At 40.2% G+C, this 23,679-nt stretch overlaps 1 protein-coding gene across 1 annotated transcript in view; it reads right to left on the bottom strand.

The window, feature by feature from the left end:
- Positions 1 to 12,427: 12,427 nt before the first annotated feature.
- The window catches only part of PIGK (phosphatidylinositol glycan anchor biosynthesis class K), a 122,013-nt gene continuing 110,761 nt past the window's right edge, over positions 12,428 to 23,679 (bottom strand). Inside the window, exon 11 of the mRNA XM_043575306.1 lies at positions 12,428 to 15,940. Within this exon, the coding sequence (XP_043431241.1) occupies positions 15,824 to 15,940 (117 nt within the window). The 3' untranslated portion in view covers positions 12,428 to 15,823. The remainder of the gene's footprint in view (positions 15,941 to 23,679) is intronic.

Below are 23,679 nucleotides of genomic sequence, written 5' to 3' on the forward strand. Positions count from 1 at the left end.
TAATTGGGTTGTTCAAATTTTTTATATTGTTACTAATTTTAGACTACTCAAATAATAATAGAGAAATGTTTTGAAGTCTTCCAGGATGACATTGAATTTCCTTCCAGTAGTCTACAAACACTTTGTGTTAGCTATTGTGATGTGCAAGTTTATAATTATTTTATCTTCCTTGTTAAATTACTTTTTATCACTTGGTATTAACCACTTTTATCCCTATTAAAGCCTTTTCCTTAAAGTCTGTATTTTTCTTCCATTAAAATAGCTACCTCAGTGTCCTTTTGGTTTTATTATTGTTGCCGACCTTGAATTCCAAAATGAAGATGTGGACTTGGTGATGTTAGCCACGTGTCACTGAAGCTTGTTAAGCATGAAAGTTATACAAATAAAGCAATGTTTTATGGGTTTCTAGGAATGCTAAAAACTTTTCTTCTGCTAAGAATTATTTTTTAAAGAAAAACCTCAAAATAACTTTAAGTATCAGTGTTTTAATTTCTATAGGATTATTCCTTGTTCTCAATTTAATTGTAAGTGGCTCTACTGTAGAAAGAAACAAATCTTGTTGGTTTATTTTAGTAATAATAAACCTGTCTCCTTAAAACCAGATGTTTTTCACCATAGATTAACCATCACTATTGCCAAACGTGCCTCTGTGTGTGTGTGTGTGTGTGTGTGTGTGTGTGTACAGTTTATTCCACCTTAAAGAAAGGGCTACATATATCTGTAGAAACCCATGATGTCAATGTTGTTATGGCCTCCCCCATGTTACAACATCTGCCTGCCTGATAAGTGCTTCCACTCAATGCCCTTCCTTTCTCCTGCCCACCTTCTCTGGCCACTAGCCTTAAGACTCCTGTTACGTGTTGCCTCTAATGAAGCATTTCCTGATCTCACCACATGGCACTGACCTCTCCTCCCATTCTATTCTTTTTTAAAAAATTTTTTATTTAGGGGCGCCTGCGTGGCGCAGTCGGTTAAGCGTCCGACTTCAGCCAGGTCACGATCTCGCGGTCTGTGAGTTCGAGCCCCGCGTCGGGCTCTGGGCTGATGGCTCAGAGCCTGGAGCCTGTTTCCGATTCTGTGTCTCCCTCTCTCTCTGCCCCTCCCCCGTTCATGCTCTGTCTCTCTCTGTCCCAAAAATAAATAAATGTTGAAAAAAAAATTTTTTTTTAATTTTTTTATTTAATGTTTATTTCCGAAGGAGAGACACAGTGTGAGTGGAGGAGGGGCAGTGAGACACACACACACACACACACACACACACACACACACACACACAGAATCTGAAGCAGGCCCCAAGCTCTGAGCTGTCAGCACAGAGCCCGACGTGAACTCACAAACCGCAAGATCATGACCTGAGCCTAAGTTGGACGCTCAACCAACTGAGCCACCCAGGCGCCCTTCTTCCCATTCTATTCTGTATAAATGCCTCTCACAGCAGTCATTAAATGTCTTACTCCCCACACTTGAACCCGCCCTGAACCCAAGGAGATTGGGTTCTAGTCCAGCTGGGATTCAACTCCATGTCTCCAGTGGCTATCATGATGCCTTGATTCACGTAGAGATGCTTGGGAAAGGGAGGAAGAGAGGAAAAGAAAAATCGTTTTAGTCAACAGGAAGAGGTTTTTGTCCTCCTGCTCATAATTTACTGGGTGATAAAGATGCATGTATGGAATGCTGATAGCAAGTCAGTTGAACCCAAGGCTCTGTGGGACAGGGAGATGAATCCTGCTCAGAGCGCCCCAGGGAGGCCTCTGGAGCCTGTCTGGTGAGCCAGAAATATCTTTATTCCACCTCACTTAATGCAAAGTAATTTACCTCTTTGATGGGATAGACTTGCATAATGAGTTACATAACAATTGGCTTATTTCCCCCCCCCAACAGGTAGTTTCTTCCCCAACAGGTCTTTTCTTCCCTTTTGAGAAGTAAAGCTTCCTGGAATTATTTGATCTTTGTTTGAAGTCAATTAAATATTAAAGGATTTCTCCCAACTTTGCATAAGCCAACAGAATCGAAAGTTCACTTCACAGCATTATGAGAAAAAGAGCACAGAGCTTCTGCATCAATTCCGCCCCCCATCCCTCCCCACTCCTATGCACTGCTCTCCCCTGTTCTTTACTCATTTAACTAACTCTTGCCTGGACGACCTTGACCTTCCAAGATTGTATTTCTCCAATGCATTCGTTCCCCAAGGCAAAATGAGCCTCATAAAGTATAAATTTCACTCTGAACCTTTTTTTGAATTCTGACTAGATTTAGTCTCATTCTGCAGCCTGGACTCAGAACCCACCGCCTGCATTATTAGCTCCAGTGTCATCTCACACAGCTCCTCCCTATGTGACCTGAAGCTCCAGCTACACCAGGTGACTTAAGGTGGCTCCAGGTTTGCTCATGCTGCTTTCTGTACCTCGAGCGCCACCCCTCCCCTGTGTTCCCATCTACAGACAAGTGTGTCCCACCCAACTCTTGCCCCTGTCTGCACCCTGCCTTGGAGGCACCTGGCTCAAGCACCTGCTGCCATTGGCAGCCCAGCCTCCATTTTCCCACCTTTTAGGCCATAGGTGCCTGTATTTTCCTTGGAGAACCAATCCCTCCACTCTTAACTATGTCATTAATGAGGGATTTGCTCTGTATAGAGCTCCAGGGATAGGCCCTGACTGGCTTAAACCTACTGGAATATCTTGTCTCCCAGACACAATCATCGGTTCATGGGTGGGAACATGACCCAATGCAGGGATGCAAACACTACCCCCCCCCCAGCTTAGGTGCTTTAGGGTTTGAGACTGCTAAAGCTGTATTTGCTACCACAAGAGGAATCACCTTGCGAATGGAGCCATCCCAGGGGAAGCAGATATGACAGATAGATCTTAGAATGTCATTAAGTGCTGGACCAAGCTGAGCCTGAAGACAAACCTCTGCTGGACATTGTTATGTAAATAAATAATTTTTAAAAATTATAACTTAAGCATATTTGTGTTGGATTTCTATCACTTTGCAAAAAAATGTGTCCAACCATTACTCTTAATTCAATGACACCTTCTAGAATCTCTCCTGGAGCTCTCTTCACCAGTTTTCTGGCTCCCCTACTATAAATGCCTTAAAGACAGAGGCTGTGCCATTCACGTAAAAGGTATTCATACTTGACAAATGTTGGAGGAATAACACAATGTATAGATCAGAGCAGCACCAGAGAGCAGTAAAATGCATTGTAAGTACAAAAGATGTTTATAATAATTTACTACCCTGTTGGGCATTATTCTTGGCTGTGGTTCTCTATGCTTTCATTGTGTCTTCTTGGTAGGAAGTATATAGCCAGATATCACTGGGAAGCAATCAATAAAACTATAATATAATAGGATAGAAAACTAGAAGTTGCATTTTCCGGAGAATGTCAGTACTGTTTGTAAAACTTTTAATTATGTAGATACATACACATATGTGTACATTCGGTTACAGTGTAAAATGTATTTCTTACTACAGATGGAAGCAAAATATTTTTGAAAACCATTGATCTGGCTCCCACCTGAGACAATTCTATAATATAGAATACAAAAGGATTGAAAATAATAGAGTGTATGATGTTAGAGAGGGTTCTTATTTTGTAAAACTTTTTTAGCCATATAGGTAGATACACATATATATATAGTACTGAGTCACAATGTGATATGTATTTCTTACTGTCAGGAGTAGCCAAAAAGTTTGAAAACCACTGATCTGCTTTCTCCTTGGGGCCAGAAATATTGCAATGTGGTATGATTGTATGAACTGCAGCCAGCAAAGTGAAGAGAGGGAAGGAGGCTTCATAATTGCCTCAGCCCCAAGAACCATGTAGGCAGGCAATATATTTGTAGACTGACTCCTGGACTCCTGGACAATTGGTGAAGGGCACATCCACACAACTGCTTGTAGAGCAGAGGCAGGCAACAGGGCTGGCCCTGACAAGGCTTGTATCTTTCCAGCCTATTTCCATGCCCAACCTGAGTTAAAAGCCATGTAGACACAGGAGCCAGAAGCCTTGGGAGAAAGAGGCTCAACAGTTTGAATTGCTTGTTACCTTTGGCTTTCCACCTAAAGGAGTTCCAAGGGTGTACTCTGCAAAAAAAACCTGACCTTGGGGATTAAAGTTACAGAGACAATCTACTAGAATTCATGGATGCTTGAGTATCAGGAGAATAACAGTAACAAAAGTCAGGTGTTTCTTAAAAAGCAGGTAATTTGCTTTTTGTAAAAAAATGTTGCTCTTTTCATGTTTTAAAATGTTCATCCCTTGTTTTCCATATTTATTTTTAGTTTGTTTCATTCTCTAAATGTTTAGCACTTAAAGAATGTTATATTCCTTTGACTAGTTTTAGCTTTATTTTAATCTTCCTTTAAATTGTTTCAGCTACCTAGCTTACTCTTTATATTCCATTTAAAATTTCCTTCCATTATTTCCACTTTAAAACATTTTTGTTTCCTTTTTCTACTTTTGCTTTATTCACAAACACATCCTTGAAATAATAAGCTTCTCATTTCAACATCTAAAATTTTAATTCTTATTCATTTTCCCCAGTAATACTTTGTAACCAGGATTCTGCTTTTTTTAACCTGTTTGATGTATTGTTTTTATACCTTCTATTTGGTTTCTCTTATCTCAGTCTCAATTTCTCTCCCTCACCTTTAGTTTTATTGGTTTATAAGTGTATTTTCTTATTTGTAATTTTAATTATTCTGTTCCTTGCATAATGTGCATTTATCAGACTGACCAGCTTCAGAAATGCAAAACTCAGCCTCCTAACTACTGTACTATTCAGCCTTCTTACTCTGTAAGCATTTTTGTAACTAACCAAACTAGAATATTTCCTACACCAGTGTGCCTCTAACATATTTTTCCCCTTCGATCCATCTTCTTTCTTGGTAGGGTTACAAGAAATCCTGTTGCCTGAATCTTTTCATTTCCATGTAGTCATTACAAAGAGCAAGAAGCAGCTGCCTAGAGCCAGAAGAAACCAGGGTTTCTAAAACAGAGTCGATGAGACCCTTACTGGATGGCTTCCACATGTATGATACATCTGCGTATCACCGGGACTGGGTCCAGCTGCCAGACTGTGTCAGAAGGAAGTACTTCTTCCATCTCTTAACCCTCAGTGGAAGTTTCTCAGGGAAGCCTTCAGAATTAGAGGGAGGTGGTAAGAGGGGGCTCCAATCTTTCGTCCAGCTCTCTGGGAGGAAAGAGGACTCTCCCTTGAACCCAGAGGCGTAATTTGAACAACTGAAATGACTGTGGCCGAGAATCTCACCATTAAATGCCATTGGGTTCCTTTGAGAAGGTGTGTCAGTCAAAGTCTGATGAGAAGATAGAAATTACGTAGTAATTTGAACAAGGAATTAGAGCAATGGGGAATTTGCTAGTGAGACAGGAAGAGAACTCAACACAATAGAACACCAGGCATCAGAAGTAGCCACCATCCCTCAGGCTGAGATAGGGGACCCAAGGAAAAACTCCACCCCTTCCAGGGCTGAGGCCCATACACCATTGGAGAGGGTGCAGTGGGGCTCATTGGATGGCAGAGAGGTTCACTGAGAGGTCATCTCAGTGGAACTTGCTGGAAAGCTGCTTTCTGGAGTGCTGGACAAAGCTATCCTCTGAAAGAAGCCATGCCTTCATGAAAAGCCACCTGAAAGGGTGTGGGGAAAGTTGCCCGGGAGGAGGTGCCCTGCCAGCAGCACCCCATCATGGAGATGCCCAAGGGCGTGTGCTGGGGGAAGATGCCCTCCATACGTGCCCGCTGCAAAGCTGCTGGAGGCAGGTTCATGAAGAGGTGCTTTGCTAGCAACTGTCTGCTATGAAGCTGCCCAAGGGAAGATACTCTGTGCTGCCAGCCACTAGGCACTGCAGAAAACACAGGCCCACTCCTGCACACACACCCACACCAGGAGCCGTGGGAGGAGCACACCAGAAACAGGAAGGGAGCTCCTTCTTCCTGCCATGCTCCCCCAGTACTCTCTGTCAACAAAGCTTAACATCATGGTAACTACAAAAGAAATTCTTAAAGGGTTCAGCTCCATCATCACAGATGGATAATGAGTAGATTTGGAGCTAAGACACAAGGAATTGGAAATGGGACCAGTATACCCCTTTGGCTACTTAGTTTCGGCATTCGCTCTTCTACATGCATTTGAGACCTGTACGACAGTGATGCAACTCTGTATTTCCATCTAACAAGATACTGCTATTTGTACAAATGAAGAAATTCTCACCCTTCCCCAAAATAAGGACACACACAGTCACAACTGTTATTGTATACACTGTATCAATGACTCCTTAAATTCTATCACAGTCCCACTGAATATTTTCTTACCTGAATACTGTATTATAAGGTTAAGCACCACTGACTTGCATGAAGTAAAAGTGGAGAAAGAGAAATAGCATGCATACATAAACATGTAACAGGCAAAGAGAAAGTATGTAAAGCTATTACAATTCTCATTTCAGTAGTTGGCCATGGGCTAGAGCTGATGTCTGGCTTCCTACCTTCCTCTACCTATTGTATACTTCCCCTTACTCTCAGCCAGAAGCGGAATTGGCCAGTTTTTAATCTGGTGGAGTGACTCACACCTTTGTTCAGAAGACTGAGTCCTCAATCATCCTGCCTCTTTTTTTTTTTTTTTTTTTTTGGTTCTAGCTTTCCATTAACATTTGCTATTGATCATGGAACCAATAAGAGTGCCACACGGCCCCCCTTGCCTTCATGTGTAGCAGCTATTTATTTCCCTTGGTGATTGGCCTCAATGACTCCAGCCAGTAGAGTAGCCTCTTATTTTTGGCATGTTCAGTGATACAAGGGCTCTAAATGGCCAGGTGGCAGTCTTCTCTTCAAATTCAATGGAATCACTGTTGTGACCTCTGGATCATAGCATTTCTCTCCCCAGGGCTAAGACTTCTGTAGGAACAAAGCTCAGAGTGGGCAGGACAGGAAGCAGAATCCTGTGGATGGATTATTAGATGTAATAGTGAGAGGAGCTGCTCCCGTTTCCACTCCTTGTTCCCAGAACTATGCAATCTGGCCATGGGGGGAAATAATGCCATGTAGTGGTCTCTGATTAAAGCCTGAATTGCACCCTGTCAAACAGAACTCCCTCCTTTCAGTGTTGTCTCCAGATGGTGGCATAACGGAGTCTTCAGTGAGTCATTCCATCTTCAATTAGGTCAGCCACTCTCAGGTTATGGCATATGTGGTAAGTTCAGTTTCTTCCGTGGATATATGCTCATTGATGCACTTCTCTGCTGTGAAAGGAGTTCCTTGATCAGAGTAAATACTGTGCAGAATGCCATGTTGGTAGATAAAGATTTTGGAATTTATTGATGGTGATGCTGGCAGAAGCTTAAAGAGCAGAGAATACAAATCCATACCCAATGTAAGTGTTATTTCAGTGTGGATGAATTTCTGCCCACTCTATGATGGTCAGTATAATCAACCTATGGGGTGCCTGGATGGCTCAGTCAGTTGAGCGTCTGACCCCAGCTCAGGTCATGATCTCGCGGTTCACGAGTTCGAGACCCGCATCAGGCTCTGTGCTGACAGCTCAGAGCCTGGAGCCTGCTTCAGATTCTGTCTCCCTCTCTCTCTCTGCCTCTCCCCCACTCATACTGTCTTTCTCTGTCTCTCAAAAATAAATAAACATTAAAAAAATTTTTTTAAATATATGATCAACTTATTACCATTCAGCTGAGGAATGGAGGCACCAACCCAATTAGTCACTGGATTTTCATGTAGGTCTCAGCTGTTGGTAGACTAGGCACTACTCAGTAGTAGCATTAGCCAGATCAGCCTTGGTATGGAGAAATTCAGCTTGTTGAGCTCAGGCATAGTCTCCATTCTGGCCACCATAACCACTTTTTTTTACCCATGGGCCCAATGAGCAAGCACTGGGATGAAAGGTTAACCGACCTCCACAGAGTATGTCATTTTGCCCAGCTGATTACTAGGAGCCTCTTCTGCCGTCAGTGCTTACAGTGAGCATTTACACAGATATCTTTATAATCTGGGCCTATTCAGAAGGGATTCAGAATATAAACGGAGAAAAAGAAAATAGAGAAGAGCTCGGTAGTGAGGTGATAGTGAGAGATTATAAACTGAGTTATGCTGAGTTTGAATTCCTGCAGGGCTTTCAAGTACCAAGGGGGCATTTCTGGAACTCAGAGATTCTGAGATAGAGAAATTTGGCTGTCAATGATGTAGCAGGAATAGTGGAAACCACAGATGGGGATGTAAATACTCAGAGACAGTGCTAAATCTCAAAAGTTTGAGGGCAGAACTCTGCAGAACCACTGTAGCATGGTGTTAAAAGAGAGGCACTCAGAGAAGACAGCAAAGGGCAGGCTGAGTGCAGAATACTTGGGGAGAGAGCAACACCACGAAGGCAGAGGAGGAAACATTTCTAAAAGTGGGAGTCCTCAACAATTGTTCCTTAGTAAGGAGAAATAAGAAAGGCACAGGCAGAAAAATTCCATCAGATTTGGCAAACTAAGAGATCACTTGTATCAGTGAAGAAAATAGCTCTAGGGCAGTGGTGGAAGCAGAAGACAGATTCGTGGAAAGGTTCGCAAACGAATACAGGGCAGGGAAGCCTAGTCAGTACATGCTATCTATTCATTCAAAATAATAGGCTATGAAATGAAGTAGAAAAGAACTCTATATAGCATTTCTATATTCATGTTTAAAAGGGAACAGAGGATTTTGAGTTTTTAAGATGAGAAAGCTTGAACATCTTATAAAACATAAGGGAAATCACATCCATGAAAAGGAAGATTGCAGGATAAGGAGAGGTGAGTTCATTGCTAAGCAATATCCCAGAAGAAGGGATGGAGTCAGTGACTCAATCTCCAAGAAAGGGGTGAGGATAGGATGGAATGGGGAAAAAAACAGAAATAGATGTGAAGGAAGTAAAGAAGGAAGTTAAACTGGAGACCTTCCCCCAATTTCACTTTCAGATTACAAAGCAAAATATTCCAATGACTGGAAAGTCTGAATCAGTAGGCAGGATTGAAGACAATCTGTAGTATTGAAAGAGGGGCACCTTGGTGGCTCAGTCCATTAAGCTTCCAACTTTGGCTCAGGTCTTGATCTCACGGTTCGTGGGTTCAAGCCCTGCGTTGGGTTCTGTGCTGACAGCTCAGAGCCTGGAGCCTGCTTTGGATTCTGTGTCTCTTCTCTCTCTGCCTCTCCCCCACTTGTGCTCTGTCTCTCATAAAAATAAATAAACATGAAATATATAAATATAGATATAGATATATAGATATATAGTATTGAAAGAGCAGTAGTGGGAAAGAGAGAGGGAAAGAAACAGAAAAATCTACTCTGATCGCTTAGTCAAATTTCACTTCCATATCGAAGTCTTCTCTGCCCCTTCCCCCGAAGGTAAGCACAATATTAATAACATTTATATAGCAATTAAAAGAAGTTTCTTTCTAAAACCCTTATTCCATAGCTTTTAAATGGCACTTGTCATTTTCTGTCATTTTCTACATTTGCTATGTAGGTGTTTCATCTCTTCATGCAAGTCTTTCAAGAATGAATTTGTGACTCTTTTAAAAAGAACCCTGGGGCGCCTGGGTGGCTCAGTCGGTTGAGCGCCCAGCTTCGGCTCAGGTCATGATCTCGCGGTCCGTGAGTTCGAGCCCCACATTGGGCTCTGTGCTGACGGCTCAGAGCCTGGAGCCTGCTTCGAATTCTGTGTCTCCCTCTCTCTCTGCTCCTTCCCCACTCATGCTCTGTCTCTTTCTTCCAAAATAAATAAAAACATTAAAAAAAAAAAAGAACCTGTTTCTTTGTATCCCTCAAAGCATCTGCCAGAGTGGGTAGTGCATTAACACGGTGTTTCAGTAACAATCCTTGTATAACAAACCACACTAAACTCAATGGAAGAAAATAATTTTTTCTCAAATTATTATCTCATAGCTCTGGTGGTCAACTAGGAAGCTGTCACTTAGGGTCTCTTCAGTGGTTGCAGTCAGGAAACATCTATGTAGGCTCTGTCCCTTGTATCTCCAGAGCTTGATGTTGGCTACCAACTGGGACCTAACTGGGGCTGTCAGCCAGAATACACATACATGGCTTCTCCGTGTGGCCTGGGCTTCCTCAGGGGATGATGGCTAGGTTCCAACAGCAGGTGTCTTGAGAAAAAGAATCAGGAAGATGCTAGATCACCTTTTATGACCTAGCTTTGGAAGTCACGCAGTATTATCCTGCCACATTCTACTTATTAGGATGAAGTCACTAAGACCAGCCCATATTCAGGGCAGGGGAGTTTAGTTAGACTCCACCTTTTGAGGAAGGAGTGTCAAAGAATTTGCAGGATACTACATACAATAGGTGCTACTTAGATGCCTGTTTAACCATTAAACATTTTGAAAAAGGCTCAGAAGAAAAAAAAAAAAGACTGAGAGTGGTGCAGTCTTAAAAGGTCTGACTAGAAGTCAATAATAATGCTGAAAAGGCAATGAACCCATAAATTATGCCACCCGTGGCTGTTTGTTTTACAAGTATTTGCTGTCTTTTACAATCTCCTTGTAGGATAGAGTTGGGTGTTTAGTCTAGGAAGATAAAGTAAATCAGTGCTTCTCCCACTTTTATGGGTATGCAAATTTCTTGGGGATCTTGCAGATTTGGGTTCAGTGGGTCTGAGGTGGGCCCTGACTGACATTCTACATTTTTTTAATGTTTATTTATTTATTTTTGAGAGAGAGAGAATGAGAATGCAAGCAGGAGAGGGGCAGAGAGAAAGGGAGAGAGAGAATCCCAAGAGGACTTTGGGCTGTCAGCCCAGAGGCCAACATGGGGCTCAAACTCAGGAACTGTGAAATCCATGACCTGAGCCAAAATCAAGAGTCAGATCCTTAACTGACTGAACCACCCAGGTGCCCTGGACATTCCACATTTCTAACGGAGATGCGTGGCGATGCTGGAGCTCTGTGGACCACGCATGAATAGCAAACTAGTTGAAAGCAGTAAGGGTGACTAAGTGGCTCCTGTGATGTCTCCCTTCTCTGGCCCTAACAGACAGGGATAAGCCACCACAGGTCCTTATGTGCTTACAGGACCCTGACCTTCTGGCCAAGTGAACCCTTGATACCAGCAAGGTTAATCTGTTCTCTCACAAGACTTTTTATAACTAGAAATAAAGGAACAGAGTAATTTTCCTCTCTTTTGTGGTGAAGCACAGGACACAAGGCTCTGGTGTTACCAGTCATGTGAAAAAGCCAGTCTCCGGGAGGGATAAGGAAATGCAGAGAAGAATATCCAGGTGCCATTCCAGTCCCTGGTGAGGCTCAGTCCAGCAACCCCTCCAAGATTTGCAAGATATTCTAATGTCCCTCCAATAAATTCCCTTCTTGGTCTAAATTTGTTCTGGTTGGGTTTCTAGCATTTGAAACTTAAAACATCCAAACTAACATGAGATGGGGGAGAAGAGGAAATAGAAATGCAGTACCCACTGTGGTTGAAGAACAAAGGAAAATTTCAGACTGGATTATTATCCAGACATCCAGGGCTTGGGGTGAGGATAGACTGTCCATTAAATCATGCTAGAGGTGTCTTTCTTTTTCCTTCCTTCCTCCCTCCCTCCCTTCCTTCCTTCGTTTATTTATTTATTTTGAGACAGAGAGTGCACACAATTGTGTGAGCGGAGAGAGGCAGAGAGAGAGAGAGAGAGAGAGAGAGAGAGAGAGAGAGAGAGAATCCCAAGCAGGCTCCATGCCATCAGCAGGAGGCCTGACATGGGGCTCAATCTCACAAACCATGAGATCATAACCTGAGTCAAAATCTAGAGTCAGACGTTTAACCAGTTGGGCCACCTAGGTGCCCCTACTTTTAAAAAAATTATTTAAGTAAACTCTATACTCCACGTGGGGCTCAAACTCATAACCCCCAGATCAAGAGTCACATGCTCTTTGAGCCAGGCAGGTGCCCCGCTAGAGATGTATTCCTAACAAAGTGGACAGACCATAGAGAGAGTTACACACAAGTAAAAAGTAAGGCTCAGGGAAGAGAAGGGAACAGGTCAGTCTAGGCGTACCATGGCCAATGTTCTTTAGAGTGACCTCTGGGCTTGAGTGGAGGGTAAGAACTAAGTGGAAGTTAAGAGCTAGGTAGCCTCCTGCCCAACACAGAAAGGGTGAAATTCTCCTGGTTTGGCATTGTATGATGTGTTTCACATTTATGACCTTACTTAATGACTCTTGGGAAAGTGTCCTACATTGCTCCCGCCAGCTGTCCCTGAAACTAGCACAGTCAGTGTATCAGATGAACATGAGTCACATCACGTGAGCCCCACCCGCTCGACCCTAAGACTGGGTATTCCACGGGCAAATCTGGAATTCCTCTGGGGTCTCTGAGGCTGCAGGCAGCCCAGATGAAACAGTAAGCACTTCTGTATGACAGTCACCACCTTTCGATGTTTCAAGTAAGTGAATTTTTAATTTTTAACCGGTGTCTTGGTCACACCTTCATCTACATCAATCCCATATTCAAGGTCTACACAGTTAAAATAAACCAAATACTTTATAGCACAGTTCCAAAACCAAAACATTTCTGCATTAAGAAAAAAAAAAAAAAAAAGACTGGTTGCTACCAAGGTGTACTGGCCACCAATTGAAAGACTTTCATATTTACACAGCAAGTGCGTGTGCAGACAGGGCAGGCAGCAACAGAAGGGCGACACCGGAGAGCACTTTCCTTATGGCAAAGGCCGGCAGGAAAAGGATGAAGTAATGAGGCTGATTTCATAAAGCCAAAATGGATGCTGATCTCATTATTTTATAGCCATACCTTGTGGTATGTTTATAAAATATTTCTTTCACAAGTTAAAAGAGAATCTGCTACAGATGGATTTAATTTTGGTAAAATCAATGGAAAAAGTTCTATGTTAATGCAACATTTGTTGTAAAGATTCCAGAAACACACGAGTCAAAATTTCAAATTATGATTCCCACAGTAACTGTAACTCTGCTATGCAACATACATAATGGAAGAAATGTTATCAACATATACCATAGGAGAAAGTACTCAGTAAGCAGAAACAAGCTGAGTTATGCTTGTTGTGGGAATCATCATTTCCAACTAGCTGAGGATATATAAAAATTGAAACCATAAATGCATGCATTATTTTATGTATTTAATTCCAATTTTTCTTGATCCAATTTAATCAGCTTTGCATCCAAACTACATTTCCCTTTCATAAACTGCAAATGAATGTCTTTCATAATTTTAAAATCCACATCATTTGGTTTCTTTTTCTCACGCAGGCTGCCTTTGCAGAATGGCATCATCATATCCTGTCCCTCCCCTAAAAGGTCAGGCCCTGTCTGCTGGGACCCATTTACCTACATTTCCTTTTCTCCCTGAAGACACCAGGGACAGGGGAAAAAAAAAAATACCAAAGAGAACAAGATCACATTAAGTAGCTTAGACAGGTAAATAAGTTCAACAGAAAGAGGGACGGTGGCATCATTAACTTCCCTGCTGGCATCTTCTGAGCACAAATAAAGATAACAGTACTGCCACATATTTACAGTTTCAGAAGTGTTTAGTCATAACATTATCTCATCTGATTCTCACAACAACACTGTGAGAAAGACAAAAAGAAAACTCCTTTCGGTTGTTCAGCTCTTTGTGACTCCAGCAGAATATATTTAAGGATGTGCTTTTATGGTATAATTTAAAGTCTGGACTATTTAATTGCACTTACGATATTACCCACTTACCACATGCAGAGGATTTACTTATTATTGAAAGCAGAATATACTTTATGTAAAAAGATTATGGTTACGAGCTAAACATTTAACAGTTTAAGCTTTCTGCTTTAACTGTATTCTGAACATTCAATAATGAAACAGAAAGAAATAACTGCCCTTAGAAACTCTGCTTGGGCAAAATTAATCCTGTATATTATATCCAGTATTACATTTTCCAGTTTGGTTTTAACTAAGAAGGGCACCTTCTACTGCCTCGAAAGAGGAAGGCTGTTACTTCCCAGCAGTCTGTACCATTGGGGTAGGTTTCATTATATTCAAACTCAATTACTTTGACTCAAGATCAGTCATATTTCCTTTTGACGCGAAGCAGCTTGGTCCCACCAAGTGTTCAAGACCTTGCGTAAGTGTTTGCAGGGTGCCATGGTCAACCTTTTCTCTCTCTCTGCTACTGTGATCTGGCTAGTCTAGTGTAAGTTTGTTTTTCCCCCTCCCTATGGACAAAAGGATACCTCTCCATTTATTCAGATACAAATTCTCCCTCTTCATTTACCTAGTACACCAATAAAAAGATCAATTAAAATGAAGGTTCAGAGCAAAGCAAATGCCTCATTACTAAGCAAAAAACCTTAATATAATTTGTTCTAACCTGAGAGGTAACAGTGTATCCTTTGCCTGTGAAAAGTATGACCATTTTGCATGTAACTAAAGTGTAATATTTTAAGTGTTAAAAGGAAAGCAAATCCTAAGGAATATTAATTTTAGGAGGTTTCACTGTGGGGAAAGAGTTCTTTTTAATGTTACCTATAATTATAAACAAGATCTTTGCAATTAATAAAGATAAAGATCTGGGTAAAACAGATGAAATACAAGAAGGTATCCTGTGGGACACGAATACTTAACTTTCATGGTTTTTACCCCCCATGTGCAAAAAAATAGTATCTGCAGCTGATGGCAAAACACAATCTATTTCCAGTTATGAGACAGACAGGAAGATGACTTGTAAGCTAAAAAATCAGTGATGAAGATATGAGCTCTTGCATCTTCACAGAGATCAGAAAAGGGGTCTTCTCTGCCTTTTATGATGCATCAGTCAGACATGAAGGCAGGGAAGGAAGTGTGAATTTTTCATACCGTCCATCCACTCTATGGGATCATCTCAGAAAAAGTATAGAAAGAGCCAGTGGGCAAGGTTTCCCTTAAACAGAATTGAAACAATGTCTCTTTCAATATGGAAACTGGAGGGGAGGTAATCAATTGTAGGGTACCACAGAATGGTTAGAAATGAGAAATGATGGGGTTTGTTTCTTTTGAGCAGTCAGTAATATGAAATTCTCAAAGGTCTTAAATTTTCCAGATAAACTGACAGCAAATAAGGTCCCCCAAACTATCAGTACCATAAATGAAGGAACTAATGTTTTTATATTGACTTATAATTAAAGCTTCAGAATTCCATGAATGCTGAGAGTAAAATATTAACGTGGTAAAGAATGAACCAAAGGAAGATTTTGGGAACAAAGTAAGTGGTCCAAGAACAGAAGAACATTAAAAATCTTACTGTACATTCATAGAATGGATACTGTGCAACCATTCACAATGTGTTCTGAAGAACTTTTAAGGGTTGATAACAAATTGTAAAATGAAAAGTAAAGTTACAGAATGATATATTCTATATGATCTCTAATTGGGAAAAAAATATGTATATAGAAAAAAAAGACTAGGAGAACAACACAAAGATACTGACAGAAGCTTACATCTGCTAATGAGAATGTTATGTCTTCACATTTTTTTTTTCTTTTCCAAGTGGAAAGGGAGTAAGATTAGGGGACATTTTTATTTGCAAAAGCAGCTGTTAAGTATACTCTGGTCTCTCTGTCCCATCTTTTTAATAACATGCACAACAAAAAAAGTATATTTAGAAGTTGCATTAACAATTATTTTTCTCTAAGTTATCAAATCAGTAGTTCATTCAACTTTAGTTTCCCTATACTTTTTACCCAATTCACACAAGAACAACGTATTTTTTAAAAATATAATGGCATAAAATCTTATCCACGGTGGTAGTCTTCATGCAGTCTTCTTCATACATCACATCTAGAAAATGAACTTCATATGCTTGATTCCATAAGTTTTGAAGAAAACCATTATAATGAGTGCCCACAATCCCAGAATAAAACCCCCAGGAGGATGCCAATCTTTCAGCTTTGGTTTCTGCAAAACAAAGATGACAGGGTAAATTTAACAACGATGTATAAAGCAAATACTGGTGGAAAACAGAAATTTCATAGGTTGTGTTTTAAGAGGGAGTAATTTAGCCAAATTAAATGTATTAGGATAGCAACAGTGATAAAGAATTCTAACTGGGTAAATATTTCAAAGTGGTTCTTACAAAGATCAGTTTCAAATGACATTTTGTGCCTTCAAAGAGACTTCACTGGCCACCCTACCCAGCCATCTCTCTTCACCCAAGCTATTTGGTGGCCTAACAGTCCTTCTCATTTCAAATTTATATATCCATTAGTTTGTTGGTTTTATCTGTTTCTCCTATTAGATGATAGCTCTATGAGGGTCATGTTGCTCATATTCCTAGCACCTACCTGCCATAATGCCTGGCATGTAGAAAACGTATATATATTATACTGATTAAATCAGTGGAAAAACAAATGCCACTCAATTCCATTTGTTCTGATATTCAACAAATACTTATCTGGGGTCTAATACCTTTAGTTAGATTATGCCCTTGAGACAGAATGCTCTTTACCTCATTCCGCCTGTTTGAAACTAACTGAAATGCCAACTCCTCCAGATTTTCCCACCTGATATATTCTTTTCTTTGACTCTTTAGTTCTTTCTACACTTACTTCTATTTAGTAATATAATTATCTTTATCGCTTATCTCCTTGCAAACTTCCAGGGGGCAAAATCTGGCTTAGTCCATTTTATATCTCCTTGCCAATTCCCCCACCTCTCAACACCCAACCAAGTGTCTTGTATATTTCTTTGTCCAGCAAGAAAGGGGAGACCAGTCTTCCCCATTTAGTTGTCATTTCAACAGCTACATTATGTCCCTGAAATTGGAGGTCTGTGACTATGATCTTTTTATGAGTTTTACTTCCTGAACTACTAGCCAATATTGTAATGATAGTCATGATATGAGAATCATATGACATGAGGGTCATATTTTATAGTAGAATAGAGTGAAGAGAAATTGTAGTCTGAAATTTTAATTTGTTCTAGTCACCATGTAAACTAGCCAAGGAAGGCTCATAAATCTCTTAGAGGTATCTGCATCTCACAGTTTGGTTTCCCATACATAACCAAGACTCCTAATGCTCTTCACTCAATCCTAAACTCAACATGTTACAAAAGGAAAGGAGGGAGGCAGGGAAGGAAGGAAGGAAGGAAAGAAGGAAGGAAGGAAGGAAGGATGGAAGGAAGGCAGGCAGGCAAACTCAAAAATAAAACAAGTCAAATCAAGCAGAATTAACCAGTAAAGGCCATGCCAGTAATATGCTGCCACATTCTATGGTAACTTATGTTTATTATCTATGCCCTAAAATACCTGATAGTTGCCTAATGTATACATTATAAGCCCATTAAAAGAATTCAAAAGAATATTTTGATACAATGAAATTTTATTTTTTAATTTTATAAATGGAGAAGTTACCTATGGAAATGCCTGGTTTTCAATTAGGTGATCTTTCTGAAACTTCTTCCTTCTCTTCTGAAGTTCTCTTCCCTTCGCTTCAAGGACACTCTCACCAGGTTTTTATTCTACTTCTCTAACCATTCCTTTTCAGTCTTCTTTGCTCCTTAAATTCTAGTGTTCTCTAGAGGTCTGCCTTTAGCCATTTATTCTCTCCCTTTATATAATCTCCCTGGGTGACACCTGTACCGTGGTTTTGACCTCTGCCAGCAGGCTTATGATTCACAAATTGATATCACTAACATAGAACTCTATGCTAAACGCTATGTTCACGTACAATTAACAGATATCTTTAGTTGGATATTCTCAAGGATCACAAACTTTACCATAGCTAAGAGCAAATTCATTCCTGAGTCCTTCACCCAGCTCTGTTCTTCCTTCCCTGTTTTCTACCTCTCCATCCACATGAAGGGCATCACCATGTTGCCCAAGTGATAAAGCTAAAAGTCCTTCCTAGCTCCCCTATCTCGCAGACCTTCCCATTTCTATGAGTTACTAATTCTTATAGGTTTTATCCCCATCATATTTGTCCTTTATAAGTCTTCTATTACCACTGCCACTACCTTAGTTCTAGCTCCTATCATTTCTTGTCAGGATCATTGAAATGGTGTCCTAACAGTTTCTCTTCCTCCAAGATGTCCACCTCTTTTCCATCTATCTATTGCTGCTAGACACATCTTCCTAAAATGCAAATATATATTTGTATAATATGTATATATATATATATATATATATATATATATATATATATATACACACACACATATATGTATAAGCCTCACATGCATGCGTGTAAGTATTGTTTGTTTTAGGCACACATTACTTTTGTAATTTAAAAAATTAAATAATTTAAAAATGAGGGCTCGGTGTGGTGTGGTTCAAAGAGCATGGGATTTAGAATTAACTGCTTTGGATTCAAAGTTTACTTTTAACACTTAAAGCCTACGTTGCCTTTCAAGCCACTTCTCCACTCTGAATTTCTGAATCTACAAAATGGACATGGTAACACGGACCTCCTAGGAATGAATGAACGCACAATTACTGCAATGATGTGTTTTCTGAACATTTACTCTATAACTACTTGTTCCTACCTAGAAAAGTGATATGAAACTCAAAGTACTTTTAAGGTAACTTTCTTTTGTGTTTGTTATGAGGAACGCTGTTTGAATCAATCTAATTTTTGTTATTTTAGTTTATACAAATTTCAATTCAAAATTAACTTGTTAAACTAATAGGAGAAATTCACCGTAATATTTTCATCTGGATGATAATGCTAGAGTTTTAATCAACGCCTAATATAAACACAACTGACAATATTGTTTACAGTGGTTATATGCTACATTCACTTTACGTCTACTCCTACTCCCAACCCACACTCCTTCCAGAAAACTTCCCAAACACAAAAATATTATAATCCAATTTTTCCTCATGTTACTTTCTACTCAAAACTCTGCAACGGTTCTGATCATATGTGAGACGATGATGAAGACAGAAGTTCTTTCCCTCTAGTATCTTACAAGATGGTTAAGTCCATTGGTTCTCAAACCATTTCAGATGGCAGAGCTTTTGGAAGTCATGGTGTTCTTTGTGAAACACTATGAAAAGTCTTAATTTAATTCCAGTAGAAAATCTAGATTAGTATAAAGCATAGCTATATTAAAGATAGGTAATAACAAATATCACAAGCATGTGACAATGAAAAACAAATGGCTGAACTAAACATGATTGACTATGCTTGGTTTTTGTTATGTTTATTTTCTATTAGTCAAATAATTGGTAGGGGCGCCTGGATGGCTCAGTCGGTTAAGCGTCTGACTTCAGCTCAGGTCACGATCTCACAGACCGTGAGTTCAAGCCCCGCGTTGGGCTCTGGGCTGATGGCTCAGAGCCTGGAGCCTGCTTCTGATTCTGTGTCTCCCTCTCTCTCTGCCCCTCCCCCATTCATGCTCTGTCTCTCTCTGTCCCCAAAATAAATAAACGTTAAAAAAAAAACAACAACAACAACAAATAATTGGTAATACACACCTCAAGGGTTGAAAACACTAAACCAAAAATTATTTTTTTGTAAATTGGGACAAGATGATCATTATTAGTTATTAGTGGGAGTACATTTTTGTTAAACAGTTTGCAAATGTTCCCTGGAAATTCCGTTGAAGAGCACTGACCTAGTTGGGGAGATAAGATTCACATTTTTCCTGATAACTAGGAGTCTCTGATTTATACAGTATTTATATTTTTAAATTTTTTTAAAGTTTACTTATTTTTGAGATTTTAGAAAGAGAGGGCACGAGCAGGGGAGGGGCAGAGAGAGAGGGAGGCAGAGAATCCCAAGCAGGCTCTGCACTGTCAGCATGAAGCCTGATGAGGGGCTCAAACTCATGAACCATGAGATCATGACCTAAACTGAAACCAAGAGTCAGATGCTTAACTGACTGAGCCACCAGGCACCCTATATGGTATTTACACACACACACACACACACACACACACACACACACACACACAGAGTTTTGTTTGTTTTAAGTAGGCTCCATACCCAATGTGGGGCTTGAACTCACAACCCGGGGATCAAGAGTCAGATACTCTACTGACTAAGCCATCCAGGTGCTCCCAGGTTAATACTTTTAAAAATTTAAATAAATATTGTCAAAATCTGGCATTAAACTCTTAACTATAGAAGAACAGGCTATAATACAGATGATTGTTCCATAAACCAATTTAATGAATTTCAGTGCTGAAAGAGTTCAGAGGTATGAACTTTCAAGAGTTCAAAAGTACTGTAACTTTCAGGTGGTATTTAAACCAACTCATGCTTAATAAAAAAAAAAGTGAATACTATGTAAGCTCTATGATTAGAAATTATTAAAATAATAATCAAGTAGTTAATAGCAATCTTAGTTTTGCAGCTGTAGAAACTTTAGTTACTTTCCAATGAGATAGATTCCCTGAGGTCACAGTTGTACCATTAAATCTTAAACTTAATCAGAAACAAGTGCCAGAGAGTAGACAACTACAGCTTCTTTGGAAGTCACCATCATTTCCCCCAAGATTGGTCCAGGCAGCTATTTTGATCTGTTATTCCAAAGACTGGCTCAGAGAATTCTGGAGGCATTGCTTCCTGGTTCTTAATTTTCATTTTGGGATAATAGATGTGTCCCATATTTAGACCACTGATGCCCAGGACAGGACCAGAGAGAATCGCAAAGTGCTAGAGCTTTGAAGATAATAGTGGAGGACTAAGAAATATATGTAATCACTCCAAAATTATAATGGAAATTCTGTATTCACATTATAACACTGTACAGGCTAACCAAAGCAGCAAATCTCAGCCTTTCAAAATGGCTATTTGCAGTTGCTATACCTTTTACTATATACTCATTACATATTTTGATTAATAAAAAATGGCAAATGAATTATTAATTAAATACAACTTGGACTCTTAGCTTAACATGGCATCTGTGTAGAATCCTCCGGTGCAGCTTTTGCATATTCTCAGGAAAATACATGTTAAGACACAGAAAAAGACAAAGCACATCCTACTAAAATTCATTTAACCTCTAATGAGAAACCTCAGATAATTCCACTATTTGAAAGTCTTAGAAACCAGGTCTACAAACAAATTAATAGTGGCCCAGTTTTTTGATTACTACCCACAATGCAAAGGATTGCTCTGCTTGGTGAAACACAGTAATTTCGCCAACTGAAAAGAGGCTTTAGCTCTCTCCCTTTTTCTACCTGCTATTGAAGAGAAATCATGTTTATACAGTAGAAGGATGGCTTTATGAGGCAGCCAGAGTAACGAAACTCATTCCCAACCCTCCCCCACCGCAAGGCAAACCTCTTTACCATTTAAATACAATTGCCAGTAAAGAGGGTGTCAGAAGGTAGAGGGACACTGACAAAAGTTCACTGCATCTAAGAAGTTTCAATATCTACATGAAAAGCTCTGCAGAGAAGGGAAAATACAGGAAAAATCCTTTTAGTAGTTACATATTAATACAGTTTTTCCATAGAATTCATTCTTTTATTTATTTTAATTTTTTTTAACGTTTATTTATTTTTGAGACAGAGAGAGACAGAGCATGAACGGGGGAGGGTCAGAGAGAGAGGGAGACACAGAATCTGAAACAGGCTCCAGGCTCTGAGCGATCAGCACAGAGCCCGATGCGGGGCTCGAACTCACGGACCGCGAGATCATGACCTGAGCCAAAGTCGGACGCTCAACTGACTGAGCCACCCAGGCGCCCCTAGCATTCATCCTTTTAAAGTGCCCCCAAACCAGGTATATGTAGCATGTTAGCAGATGATCCTGGTTTAGTTTAGCAAAACTACATTGATGATTGCCTGCTAGTCACGGAAACGTATAACAACTTAAGTCTTCGAATGCAGATCTGAGAAGGCATTCAAACCTAAGTAGATAGTGAGAGGCATCCACACACTCTGTTGGCACACACCAACAGCGTTCTAAGAAAAAGGAAAAAAACATAGTGAAGTCTATGAGTAAAAATACTCCCACACGTGAGAAAGAAACATCCTGAAGGTGCAGAGAACATATCTCTAAGTAAGATTTAATAGGAATGAAAAGATAGTTTTAGAAAAATTTTATTTGGCATGGACTTGAAGATGCACAAGATACTGAAAATAAAAGAATGGTGTAAAGAGAAATATTATACAAGATACAAGGATAATAGGCTGAGATCAAAAGGGAGCCATATTAAGGACGGCTGGGTGATTCAGTGGGTTAAACATCCAACTTCAGCTCAGGTCATGATCTCATGGCTCTTGAGTTTGACCCCTCCATCAGGCTCTGCACTGACAGCTCAGAGCCTGGAGCCTGCTTCAGATTCTGTGTTTCCCTCTCTCTCTCTGTCCCTTCTTCACTTGTGTTCTCTCTCTCTCTCTCTCTCTCTCTCTCCCCCCCCCAAATAAATAAATAAATAGGAGCAAAATTAAAATCTACATTGATAAGGAAATTAGTGCCCAAAGCATATTTTTAAGTCATTCACCCAACTGTGGCAGACTGATGGCAAAAAAAATGGCCCAATTCTCCATACTTCCCTTGAATCTATGCCGTTTGCAATATGTGGTGTTATATCAACTCTCACCATGAAGTAGAATCTATACCCTTTCTCCATGAATCGGCTGGCTTTGTGACATCTTTTGGCCAATGAAACACAACACAAGTAACAGTGTCCTAATTTCAAGGTTAGCCTCAAGAGGCTTTGCTTGCTTCTGCTCTCAAAACTCTGCTACCACGAGAAAAAATGAAGGCAAGTCTTCTGGAGGAAAAGAAGCAAGGCTTCTACCATGTGGAGAAAAACTCAGGTCCCCCAGATAATAACCAGCCAATTCCTAGAAGCAGAACAACCTAACCAACCCAGGACTGACCACAGATTCATAAGGGAACACAGTCGAGAACTGCCCAGCTAAATTTGGCCTAATCTGTCAACCTACAGAACTACGAGCTAAGTAAATGGTTGATATTTTAAGCTACTAAATTTTAGAATGGTTTATTATGCCTCAAAAGCTATGGAATACATCCGCTGAGGTGATAATGTGGAAGGAAACACCCTGATCCCTTATTATCATAAGAAAATAAAATCATTAAGGGGCGCCTGGGTGGCGCAGTCGGTTAAGCGTCCGACTTCAGCCAGGTCACGATCTCGCGGTCCGGGAGTTCGAGCCCCGCGTCAGGCTCTGGGCTGATGGCTCGGAGCCTGGAGCCTGTTTCCGATTCTGTGTCTCCCTCTCTCTCTGCCCCTCCCCCGTTCATGCTCTGTCTCTCTCTGTCCCAAAAATAAATAAACGTTGAAAAAAAAAAAAAAATTTAAAAAAAAAAAAGAAAAGAAAAGAAAAGAAAGTTCCCATCTACATACTTGTGGCTTCAGGTTTCTGCAACAATGGTATAAATAAGAACAGCATAAAGGGCAGCTAATCAACCCCTTGTCCACCATGAACTTTACTTAGGTGGGGGAGGTCTGTCAAGATGATCTCCTCTGACCCTCCTGGAATGAGACATCTAGCCCCCATAACTCATCTAACTTTCAAAAAGGGCTTCAATCAGCATCTGTCACACCTGAAAAATTATCTAGAGCCAGACTCTGATGAAGCTATCCAGGAAAAATATCGGTCTTCTACAGGTAAATTTCATGAATGTTCTTTGCACACTCTCCCACATTTAAGGGAGCTGTAGTGATGCTGTTCCAGGTCTCTCTTAAGATCTTCATGGAAAGAAACTGACTCC

The sequence above is a fragment of the Prionailurus bengalensis genome, chromosome C1, assembly GCF_016509475.1.
Source record: "Prionailurus bengalensis isolate Pbe53 chromosome C1, Fcat_Pben_1.1_paternal_pri, whole genome shotgun sequence".
In the NCBI taxonomy this organism is placed as follows: Eukaryota; Metazoa; Chordata; class Mammalia; order Carnivora; family Felidae; genus Prionailurus; species Prionailurus bengalensis.